The sequence below is a fragment of the Myotis davidii genome, unplaced genomic scaffold (assembly GCF_000327345.1).
Source record: "Myotis davidii unplaced genomic scaffold, ASM32734v1 scaffold855, whole genome shotgun sequence".
Classification (NCBI taxonomy): Eukaryota; Metazoa; Chordata; class Mammalia; order Chiroptera; family Vespertilionidae; genus Myotis; species Myotis davidii.
This window is the reverse complement of record NW_006286978.1, coordinates 379,059-390,952: the sequence shown is the minus strand read 5'-3', so window position 1 is coordinate 390,952 and position 11,894 is coordinate 379,059. Positions and strand designations below refer to the sequence as shown.

Genomic DNA, 11,894 nt, shown 5'->3' with positions numbered 1-11,894 from the left:
TGTGGGTGTGGTGGGAGCCTCTCCCGCCTCCTCAGCAGCGCTAAGGATGTCCGACTGCAGTTTAGGCCTGCTCCCCACTGGCAAGTGGACATCCCCCAATGGCTGCTGGGCTGCCAGAGGAATGTCTGATTGCCAGCTTAGGCCCAACCCCCCAGGGAGCGGGCCTAAGCCAGCAGATGGTCATCCCCCGAGGGGTCCCAGACTGCAAGAGGGCACAGGCTGGGCTGAGGGACCCTCCCAAGTGCACAAATTTTTGTGCACCGGGCCTCTAGTTGTTTATAATTGTAAAATATTGGCAACTACCTACATGGGCAAACATGGGAGAGTGGTTAAATTATGATACATCTACAAAATAGGGTACTACATAGTGGAGAGAGATTATCAAATAGACAATGCAAGTATCCTATTCTTCATGTAGGATAAATAAGATAATATGCATGTATCTGCTCATTTGTGCCAAAACCACAGAAAGGATAAACCAGAAATTAAAGGGATTGGTTACTTCAACAAAGGTGGGGAGTGCAAAATGGAATTCCAACAGAAACAAAGAAACCCAACTGTATTTCAAATGAATCACAAAGCTTCATTAAAGGGGGCGGGGAGGGGTAGAACTACCTCAAGTAATTTTTTAAAATATTTTATTGATTTTTTACAGAGAGGAAGGGAGGGGGATAGAGAGTTTGAAACATCGATGAGAGAGAAACATGGATCAGCTGCTTCCGGCATGCCCCTACTGGGGATCGAGCCCACAACCCAGGCATGTGCCCTTGGCTAGAATTGAACCTGGGACCCTTCAGTCTGTAGGCTGACGCTCTATCCATTGAGCCAAACCAGCTAGGGCAGGGCTATGTTTTATTTTATTTTTAATATATTTTTATTGATTTCAGAGAGGAAAGGAGAGGGAGAGAGCGATAGAAACATCAATGATGAGAGAGAATCATTGATTGGCTGCCTCCTTCAGGCCCCCTAATGGGGATTGATCCCACAACCTGAGCATGTGCCCTTGACTGGAATTGAACCCGGGATCCTTCAGTCACAGGCCAATGGTCTATCCACTGAGCGAAACCAGCTAGGGCATAAATTTATGTTTTAAAAATATGTACACCTATACCAAAACATAAAAATAGATATAGATGTGTGTACACATGAATTAGAATACACACATACATTTCATAGTTCTGTACACTGAAAGGGCCTAGAAACAATTACACTTTAGTAGCAATGAGGGCTGGAAAAAATGTGTCTGGAGCATCTTGTAGTGACAGAAAAAAAATGATATGGGCAAGTCAAAGGGACACAGAACTCAATTTGAAGGAACTCCCACTGACCAAATCTGGGACAATTTGAGGGTCAAAGGAAATAATTATAGTGACTGATTATAATTCATTCAATAAAACAAGAATATGAGTGTACAGACATAAATATATACATAAATGGGGAAGAAGAGAAAGCTCTTCCTTACAGCAAAACAGCAACTAATAAATATCAAAGGAATGTTGGTGTTAGGCAATCATCAACCAATGCTAAAGCTCATGGCTCAAAAATTTTATAGAGAGGTAATGATAAAGCAAATTTGGCACAATGTAAACAATGGATGGATCTCGGTAAAGTGTACATGAAATTTCTTTGTACCATTCTTGCTTTACGTTTAAAATTATATCAAAATTAAGTTCCCTCTTCCCTGAAAAATAAATAAAAATAGTGAGTGTCCTAGTATTGACATGTTGCTGCTAACCATACTATTTCTTTATTTCCCAAATAAAAACTACTGTTGGCTAGCGGGGGGTTGCAGAGAGGGGCCAGAAAGCACAAGAGATGCTTTTTTTCAAAAACTGATTTTAAAGAGAGGAAGGGAGAGAACCATCAATTCCTTGTTCCACCCATTCATGCATTCATTGGTTGATTCTCTTGTGTACCCTGAACAGGGATCCAACCGGCAACCTTGGAGTATGGGAATGACGCTCTAAAAAGAGCTCCCCGGCCAGGGCCCACAAGAGGGGCTTATAATGCATTTTAATACTTAAACTTGAATATTCCTGGTGTTTCGCCATCCTGTTTTTGTTTCTGTTTTGTTTGGGTTTTTAAATGAAGCTTTTTCGTTTGATTCACTGCTATTCTCGGGTATTTTAAATTTATTGGTAGTGAGGTCTTTTACTTAACAGGATGTACATCATCACGTTAAGAAAATTAACGTCAAATCTTTTTAAAAAAGAAAGAAAGAAAGAAAAGAAAAAGGACAAGGGCTTCACAGGAGGCGGGATTCCCCTTTCGAGTCACCAGGGGAGGGAGGGAACAAGACGAGGCAGTGCTTCCGCTTTCATTTCTCAGGTTATTAAGTCAACCATTCTCTTTAAAGGAGAACCGTGGAAGGGTGATTTTCTGTCGGCAAAAACTTCCTTCCCGACGAGTCCACCCATGACACAGGGAGGCCATAGTCTCACATCAAAACCGATATTCTATGAGAGCTAGAACGCTAGACCAGATGACCTAGAGCCTGGTAAAACATTAAATTACAATTAATCAGACCTGTCCGTTTCATTCTTTTCTCTCCGTCTCCAAAACGCTGAACTTCCGGAATCGATTCCTCCCCCTCAATTCCTGACCAGTGGTTTGGTCCCACCCTCATTATGACAGTAGAAGGAGCTGCGTCTGCGCATTGAGCTGTTGGGGGGGGGAGGGGGGAGGAACATGGCGCAAGCTCTGTCCGAGGAGGAGTTTCAACGGATGCAGGTGCTGCTCACCGGGGAAAAGACCACCGGGCTGGGCTATTGGGGGCGGAGTAGAGAGAGATCAGGCCACAGGCTCTGAGATGGGGTTGGTTGGGATGGACCTTGAGTCTAAGGGGTTGGTCCGGAGAAGGGAAACTGAGGCTCTGAGTGGTGAGGCTATTGAATTCCGAGATGCTATTGGGCTCTAAGGGGTTGAATTCTGTGAGCTCTATGGGCAGAGGAAAGAGTCCTAGAGTGGGGGATTCGTTACTCAGACTTGGAGGAGATGAGACCTTTGGCCTGTGTGGGAGGACACCACGGGTGGATGATGATAACGTTAGGGTTCGAGGGAAGGAGATCCTGAGAGGGAGAAACCATTTTGTCTAGAGAGGAAGGAAGTGGGCGTTGGGTCATCTACGTCATAATGGGGGGAGCCCTTGAGAGGGCCATAACATAACCCGCTGGGAGGTGGACATTTTTGTGGGAGATACCATTATGCCAGGGGGTTGGGGAAAGACCCCACATGTTATTGTTCCTGGGAAGGGGAGATCCTGTGTGTGGTGCTGGTAGTGGATCCCAAGAGGGGGCAGGTACCATTGGATGATTAGGGGTAATTACGCCTGGGGTAAAGAAGTCCCTGAATGAGAAATACCATTAATTCATGTTAGAGAGAGGACCAAAGGAATGATACCTTGGACCCCAAGAAGTGGAGATCACTGAGCTTTGGGGAAGTACCCTAACTGGGTACTGTAACCACTTGATTATTTTTTTTGGAGGGGAGAGGCTCTGAGATGGGCTGAAAGGCCAGAGTGGGCCATTGCTGAGAGAGTTCTGTACTGGGAAAGACCATTGGGTTGAGGGGGGTGACTCTGAAAGTGGAAAACCCTGAGTAGGGTCCTGTGGGAGGAGAGGAGGAACTCTGAGGGAGGACAGGTCTTTGAATGAGGGAAACCAGTCATCCCTGTGTGAGGGACCCTGAGGGTGGAAGGTTGAGGTCATTGGACCATGAAAGGACTCTTACCCAGAATCCCCTGTAACTTGTACAGGGGATTCTGGGTAAGAGCAGTCCAACTGGCCCACCCAAAGCCTTGTGGAGGAAAATCTCTGAAGGCTGTAGGGCCATCCCATTGGATAATGACTGGGGAGATCTTGAGGGGGGTGGGGACCCTTGAGTGGGGAAGATTGATTTCATTAGGAGATGAGTGAGGGAAAAATCATTGAGCTCTGATGCATAGGAATTCCAGGTGGGTGCCAAGGGTGTACCAATTGTATTAGACTGTGGGAGACAGATCACTGGATCAGGGAGAGGACAGAGGCAGGAAAGATTCTGCAGAGGCCACTCCCTCTGACCTTTAGCACAGAACCAGGTGGGTGGAGGCTGGTGCATGGGAGGGAAAGATCCTGGTGGAGTAAGGGAGACTGGTTCTGGGAAAAACTGGCATCAGGGCCCTACAAGGTTGGTAGGTAGCTGAATGCTGTTTGACATGGTTCATACTTTACTTTCCCTCAATTCTTGAAAGGAGACTGGACATATTTTGAAAGCTTTTGTGGGTTGGGACCCTGACAAGCCCTTTTTTACTCAGTGAAATTGCTCAAGAGACTACCAGGCCCTCTCCCCTTGGGAAAGAGGAAAGAAGGCAAGCCCCTTCCCCCTGCTCTGGCCAAGAGGATAGATACCCTCACTCCTGACAGAAAGACAGTCAGAACAATGTTTAGTGTGTGACAAGGTCAGCCAAGAGAAGGGAGGAGGAGGAACTTTATCCTATGGGCATGGAGAGCCATGGAACACACATAAGCAAGAGCCTGACTAGATCAGTGCATAGTGAATTGGAAGAGATGGAAGCAGCCGGGAGATAAAGAGGTTCAGCTGGCTGTGATTATAAATAGAACTGGAGAAAGTGGGGTAGGGGCTGAGAATCTGGAAGCTTTTTTAGGATGCAGGATGCACAGGTCTTAAGGAGCAACTAAAAAGGCACAAGGAAGGCATCAGGGTCTATGGGGCTCATGGGATCGGTACCCTCATGGTGAGGTTAGGGGCATATTCCTGACTAAACCATTTCCCTTCTCTGCTTCCCCACTCAAGGCTCAGCTTCTGGAACTCCGAACAAACAACTACCAGCTTTCAGATGAACTACGCAAGAATGGTGTTGGTGAGCCAGAGGGTCTCGGAGGGGGGTGGCTTGGGGGACAGAGGCTAAGGGAGAACACCTCAGAGGCCTGGTGGGAAGACCTTTCAGCTCCTGGCCATTGACTGTGGCTGAGACACCCTGCTTTACCCACACCAGAACTCACCAGTCTTCGACAGAAGGTCGCCTACCTGGATAAGGAGTTCAACAAAGCTGAGAAGGCACTGAGCAAGAGCAAGAAAGCTCAGGAAGTCGAGGGGCTGCTAAGTGAAAATGAAATGCTGCAAGCAAAGCTGCACAGCCAAGAGGAGGACTTTCGCTTGCAGAACAGCACACTTATGGCCGAGTTCAGCAAGGTGCCTGGGATAGCCGAGGGGGGTTTGAGGGGTTGGAGCCACTTGGATTGAAGCTGCAAGGCAGCTGAGAGCTGTTGAACAGGGGCTGGTCCTGGATCACTGTCCATGGTGCTGAAACAAGTCCTAACTTTCTGTTTGGGGGGCAGTGGTTTGACAGATGGGGCTACCTACTGGGCTGTGATTAGAAGACTCCAAGCCCTGAGGTCAACTGTTTCCTGACCAAGTCATTCCTTTTCTCTGAGTTTCAATCTCCTTGTGTATGTTTTGGGGCTGATGCTATGGAACCCCAGAATGTTGGTGGGTAAAGTTCTTATGTTTAACATAGGCTGGACAGATATTTAAGCTACTTCCCTTTTTTCTTCCTGACATGAGCCTGGTGTTCTAGTTCTACATAATTCATCCTGGGTTGGATAATTCTATCTCCTCAGCGATTTTACTGTCCTGGCTACATCTAAACTTACTAGGCAGTTACAGACATTTATTTTGTTCCTTGTCTCTATTCTGTATTTCTGCTCAATGATTTTCTAAGTTTTTAGTGTGTTTTAAGGAAAAATGTATCATGACAACAAAATGGCATTTCCAAGGCTCCACATGAGACTGTAGTGCTTAAGACCTTAAAAAACAAATAAAACACACCAACCTGTAAGCAGGTACAATTCCAGGAGAGGTGACTTAGCAAGGAGTAGTTAAGAGCCAGGAGGCCTAGATTAAACTCTTGGCTTCCCTTTTACTAACTGCAACCTTGAGCATGACACTTGATCTGCCTGTTGCCTGGCTCCCAAATGGTTAAAATGGAAATGATGATAATGACAGTACCTACCCTGCAGGGCTTTTGTGAGGACTGAAAAGGTAAATGTCTGTAAACTACTTAGAACACAGCCTTGCACATTGGGGCAGAAGCAGGTGTTCCTCCATAAATCCAGCTCATGTTCCCCAGCACCTACCCTGGGCTAGGCCCTGGACCAGGTAGAGAACCTCCTTCACACTTTTCCTCCTGGGAACTGGAAGTGCTCACAGAGACACCTATATTCCAGGCTTGCCTCTCGTCACTTATTTGCCAAGATATTTCAGCTCAGTTGTTACTTCAACAAATCATTATTTAGCATCTGCTGTGTGCTCTGTGTTATGGAAATAGTTGTGAGAGGCACAAAATGGTCCCCACTCTTACCTTCTGGGGGTAGGATGGGGAGCTTACATTCTGGGGGTAAGATTAGAACATAGTAAACAAATAATAGTAGTACTGATAGCTGACAGTTTTATAGTGTTTACTGTATACCAGATCCTCTTTGATGTGCTTTACTAGTATTCCTATTTAACAGATGAGGAAAACTGAGCCCCAGAGAGAGGAAGCAATTTGTCCTAAGGTCACACAGCTAATAAATGGCAGAGTAGAAATTCACATTCAAGCAGTCTGGTTTCAGAATCTGTGTTTTAACCCCATATTACCAAAGAAAATTTAACTGTCAATTAGGATTTATGATCCAGAATTTTTCAGAGCTTTAAGAAATTAAAAACATTAGTTAAATTTAGGTGTGATCAGTACAGATAAGAAAGAATGAACAGAGTAATGTGCTAGAGAGTATTGGAATTTCAAAAAGGTACAAAAAGATACAGAGAGTATTGGAATTTCTGTGTTAGGGGATACCACTTGAAAGGTGACATTTGATCAGAGCACTGAAGGATACAAGCCAGTCGTGAAGAACTGGATTAAAGGAATAATGTTCTGGGTAGAAAGTATCCCAGGCAATGGGGGCATTACAGGAGGCAGCCAATCAATGATTCTCTGTCATTATTGATGTTTCTATCTCTCCCTTTTCCTTCTCTGAAATCAATAAAAATATATAAAAAGAAAGTATCCCAGGCAATAAAATCAAAATTCTCTGTGGGCCTCAGTATTCTCATCTGAAAATGGGACACAGGATCTTGTCAGATCAGCCGTGAGAAATGTATTTTAGTCAGGAGTTAAGGAGCTGGCTTAGTTTTCTTTGCATTGTACACCTCTCCAAGACCAAGGGCTGACGATATGGGGCTATGGGCAGTGCTGGCCCCGGAAATGCCCTAAAAGCTGTCTGTGGTGCCTAAGCTCCCAGACACAGACCCTACCACAGGAGAGGGATGGCGGTGGGGCTCTCCGTGATGCAGACATCTTGGACCAGCAACTTCCAGAGGAGCCTGAGGTCTTGGATTATGACTGAGGTTGGAGTGGGCAAGCAGAAAATTGTTCTCAGTATTCTCAAACTTCTGTGGCTGCCACTTAACAGATGTGTGAATTTGAAAGTCATTTAAGATCTGTGCCTCAGTGTTCTTATCTGTGAAGTGGGGATAATGAATAATGAGAGCATTACATCACAGGAGTGTTATGGGAATGAAATGAATTATAAAGTAAGTGCATGGGCCAAGTGCTTTGTATATTTCAGCAAATATTCTGATTCTCTGCCTTTCCACCACCTCATTCTTCCTCTGCTCAGCTCTGCAGCCAGATGGAACATCTGGAGCTGGAGAACCAGCAATTGAAGGATGAGGCTTCCAAGGCAGGGGCTGCCCAGGCCGGGAGCGTTGTGGATGGGGAGCTGCTGAGACTGCAGGCAGAAAATACAGCCTTGCAGAAGAATGTGGCAGGTATGTGGAAGCCCTCCTGGGGATGTGTGGGACCTCGGGGCTTGAGTAGGGTGTTTTCCTCCTTAGAATAGGTAGAAAGGCTTCAGAATCAAGGTTGGCCCTGCCATGGACCCCAGTGTATGACTTTGGACAAGCCATTTCACCTCTCTGAGCCAAAGCTTCCTCATTTACAAAGTATGTGTAGTGATGTCTATCCCATGGGCAACTGTAGTAGAGATAAGAGGTGGTACATTTCTGAGTTTTCTGAGTTTAGTTCAGTGCCTAATACCTACCAGATTTTACAGATTAGCAAATAAAGCATCAGAAAGGAGATGCTTGCTAAGCAGAGAAGGGGAATGAAGGAATGGTGGGGAGATTCTAAGCCTAGATTGTCAGTGGGGCCTGAGAACAAAGCTGAGAGAAAACTTGATAGAATGTGGAAGGGTTCTGATATGTGTATTTTTGGAGAGCAGCTGGGGATTGTGGGGTTGTGGGTGGTAGTTTGGTGACCAAGAGGGAGACTGTAGAATGTGGCCAGGGATCAGGAGTTCATAGGAAATTTCAGCTCTAAGTAGGCAGTGGAAGATTGTGAGCATGACCTTGGAGGGCTATGGGCAGGGCTTGGGAAACAAACTTGGTCTAATTTGATCATAAACAGGATTTCAGTAGTTGGTGGGGCTTAAAAGATTTGTGTGGATGGGGCTGAACCTTTGTTTTGTAGGCTTGTGGTCTTTGGGGTGGAGTCTCTGCTACCTGAGGAGTCAAAGCTCGATTCACCCTCTATTTGACACATAGCAAGGGTCTTCAAAGGTCACCTTATGCATCATATATCTCTGTTCTACCCACTAGCTCTGAAGGAGCGCTATGGGAAAGAGGCTGGGAAGCCCACAGCTGCCATTGAAGGCCAAGGGGACCAGCTGGAGAACCAAACCCCCACCGTCTTGTCCCCCATGCCACTGGCAGAGGTGGAGCTGAAGTGGGAAATGGAGAAAGAGGAGAAGAAATTGCTCTGGGAGCAACTACAAGGCTTGGAGGTGAGTTTGGGTTTGTTGGGGTTGGGATGCCAGGCGGTGGGCAGATGCCCTAGCTCTGCTCATGACCCCATGGAGATTGTTGTGACATCACAGTCTTGTGGGTGGATATATATGGGAGGCAGGAGGGCAGGGGAAAGCACAAGCCTAACCCCCTTGCTTATGACAGCCCCCTCCTTTTTCCTTCCCTGTAGAGTTCAAAGCAAGCCGAAACATCCAGGCTACAGGAAGAACTTGCTAAGGTAGGACTGCCAAGCTTTCCCTGGCCTTTGCCTGATCTCCTTTCCTACCTGCCATGCTTCCCCCAGCAAGAGAAAAGCTGGCTTAGTACTCTCTCATAGCCTCAGTTTTGTTGTCTGTGAAACAGACTCTAGCGTTAAGTCTCAGAGTTGCTTTCATTATGGAGTGGGCTAATGTAGTCCCACTATGTCTTGTACATGGTGGGACCCATTCTTTTATTCTGTGTCCTCCCAGCTCTGCTTGGTCATCCAACTATTCATCAGTCTATCCATCCATCCATCCATCCATCCATCCAAGAACTTATAGACTGCAGGCTCTTATCTTAGGAATTGGAGACCCAGTGTTGTGTAATGCAATCATGATCCTGCTTTCCAGGCCTTCCAACCTAGCCATTCTATTATGTAGCCATTGGTCAATATGTTGGGGATGTAAATGCTGGGAGATCATATTTATTTTTTTAAAATATATTTTATTGATTTTTTACAGAGAGAAAGGGAGAGAGATAGAAAGTCAGAAACATCGATGAGAGAGAGACATCGATCAGCTGCCTCCCGCACATCCCCCACTGGGGATGTGCCCGCAACCCAGGTACATGCCCTTGACCGGAATCGAACCTGGGACCCCTCGGTCCGCAGGCCGACGCTCTATCCACTGAGCCAAACCGGTTTCGGCGGGAGATCATATTTTTGCTGCTGACCATCTGGGCAGCCAAATGACTGAACCCTGCTGAGACTCAGTTTCCATGAGATAACATAAGTAAATTCAGCTTCCAAAAAGAACTTAGTAAGAAGTATCTGTAAATGTTCAGTGTATTTTTGTCTTTACTAATATTATGGTTATTATCACTTGTTTGTACCCCCTTCCCCACCCTAGCTCTCAGAGAAACTGAAAAAGAAGCAAGAAAGGTAAATTTCTTTTTTCCAGAAGTGGGGGAAGGGACATGGTGGGACTAGGGAGGACTGACTTATGGCACTGACTCAACTATGTCTGTCTGTATGTGTCCAGTTTTTGCCGTCTGCAGACAGAGAAGGAGACACTATTCAATGATAGCCGGTAACTACTAGGGTTGGAGGTATTGGTGGACAACAGGGACAGTGCCCACCAGAATTAACTGGGTCAGAGCTGGGAGATTGGTCCTTAGATCATGGTCAATGTACCCCTTCTCATCACCCTTAGGAACAAGATTGAGGAATTACAACAGCGGAAGGAAGCTGATCTCAAAGCTCAGTTGGCTAGAAATCAGAAGCTGCAGCAGGAGCTCGACGCTGCCAATCAGGTGAGGGGCTGGGGTCTGAGGTCGCTAGGATAGGGACCAGGGCTGGGAGGCCAGGGAGCTCTGGGTCTAGGGAGACTAGTTGGAAAGTCTAAAATTTCTTGTGTTAGAAATATAGGGACTGGATGGGTCCTGGGCCTTCCAAGAGCTAGGAAAACGGGAACTAAGGAGCCTCAAGAGCCCTTGGAGTTGGGCTAGGAGTCCACATGAAGCAGAGGTCTCAGAGGACTGAGGACTTGGGGCTATATGCCACAAGTTTGGATGAATCTGCAACTGGGGAGTTGGAGGCAGGAATCTGGAGAAATCTGTGATCACTGGGAACTAAGACCAGGAGTTGGAGTGAGTCTGAACTCCCTGGAGGTTGGATGACTTTGAGATCTATGTGGGCTGGGTAGATACAAGACTTTCAAGGATGAGACTGTTGTGCCTGGAGGCTGAGTGCATTTGAGATCCTCAGAGTATTGGGTCTGCAGCACCTAGGAAGTTGGGTCATGTAGGCTGGGTGGTCCTGAGAACCTGTGGACTATGAATAGAAAACTGGTGAGGGTGAGACATCCAGCGACTAGAGCAAAAGTCTAGTTGGGTCTGAGGGTTGGGCTTGGGTGACTTTAAAACCTCCAGGCTTCCCCCTAGAGTAGGTGAGTCTGAAGTTCTATGGATTGGGGAATATGGTAGCTTGTGGGTCTAAGGCTGCTAGAAGCTGGGGACAGAAGTCTGGGTAAAGCTGGGTCTTCAGTTAGCTAGGTCTGAAGATTCCCAGAGACTGGGGACCAGAGTGGCAGATGGTGGGTGGGATTTTTGGTCTGAGACCTCACTAGGAGCTGGAAACTAGGAGACTTTATGAGTGTGAGCCCTCTAGAGTCTGGGGCTATGATTTTGGGTGGATCTTAGACTCTTGGGAGTTAGTATATGGGGGTTGAGTATATCTGAAACCCTTTGAGGTTGGAGTCTGGAATCTGGGTGAAGCTCTAGTCCTTGAGGGCTGACTGTGTTTGAGAACTGGGGGGCCTCCAAACTGGAATCTGGGTGAGTGTGAGACCTTTCACAGACGGGGCCTTTCACAGAGTGAGTTTGAAATCACCAGGAGCCTAGGTGTTTTCTGAGGTGCTTGGAACTGGGATATAGGGGTATCTGAGGCCTCTGGGGGTAATGACCTAGAGTCTGGGTGAACCTGAGATCTCCGATGGCTGGGTATTTTGAGATGCCTAAATGCTGGGAACATGCTTTCAGGTGGTCAAAAAGGGAGTCTTTGTAGTTCTGTGTATCCCAGAGGAGGCTGAGATCTAGAATGGCCTCCCCTGATCTGGTCCCCACAGAGCCTGACAGAGCTAAGAGATCAGCGACAGGGGGAACGGCTGGAACATGCAGCAGCTCTGCGAGCCCTACAAGATCAGGTACATCATACTGGTGGGCTCAGTGAGATGGGGGCAAGGGTGGGGCAGTACAAGTGGGTCTTGTACAGGCAGGCAAGGCCCCAGGGCTTCTGCTTTTCCTAGTTGTGGTTCTTCTCTCTGTGTGTGTGTGTGTGTGTGTGTGTGTGTGTGTGTGTGTGTGTGTGTGTG

General features: G+C 46.8%; 1 protein-coding gene across 2 annotated transcripts in view; it reads left to right on the top strand.

Annotated features, from left to right (window-relative positions):
• The first annotated feature begins 2,665 nt into the window (after positions 1-2,665).
• The window catches only part of GRIPAP1 (GRIP1 associated protein 1), a 20,569-nt gene continuing 11,340 nt past the window's right edge, over positions 2,666-11,894 (top strand). The window contains exons 1-10 of one of the 2 annotated variants that reach the window (XM_006758879.2): positions 2,666-2,730; positions 4,792-4,858; positions 4,994-5,190; positions 7,659-7,809; positions 8,638-8,822; positions 9,014-9,061; positions 9,933-9,964; positions 10,065-10,112; positions 10,236-10,335; positions 11,649-11,726. In XM_006758879.2, coding sequence (XP_006758942.1) covers positions 2,689-2,730; positions 4,792-4,858; positions 4,994-5,190; positions 7,659-7,809; positions 8,638-8,822; positions 9,014-9,061; positions 9,933-9,964; positions 10,065-10,112; positions 10,236-10,335; positions 11,649-11,726 — 948 coding nt within the window. In that variant the 5' untranslated portion in view covers positions 2,666-2,688. The remainder of the gene's footprint in view (positions 2,731-4,791; positions 4,859-4,993; positions 5,191-7,658; positions 7,810-8,637; positions 8,823-9,013; positions 9,062-9,932; positions 9,965-10,064; positions 10,113-10,235; positions 10,336-11,648; positions 11,727-11,894) is intronic. The other variant, XM_015560751.1, reaches the window with a different exon arrangement.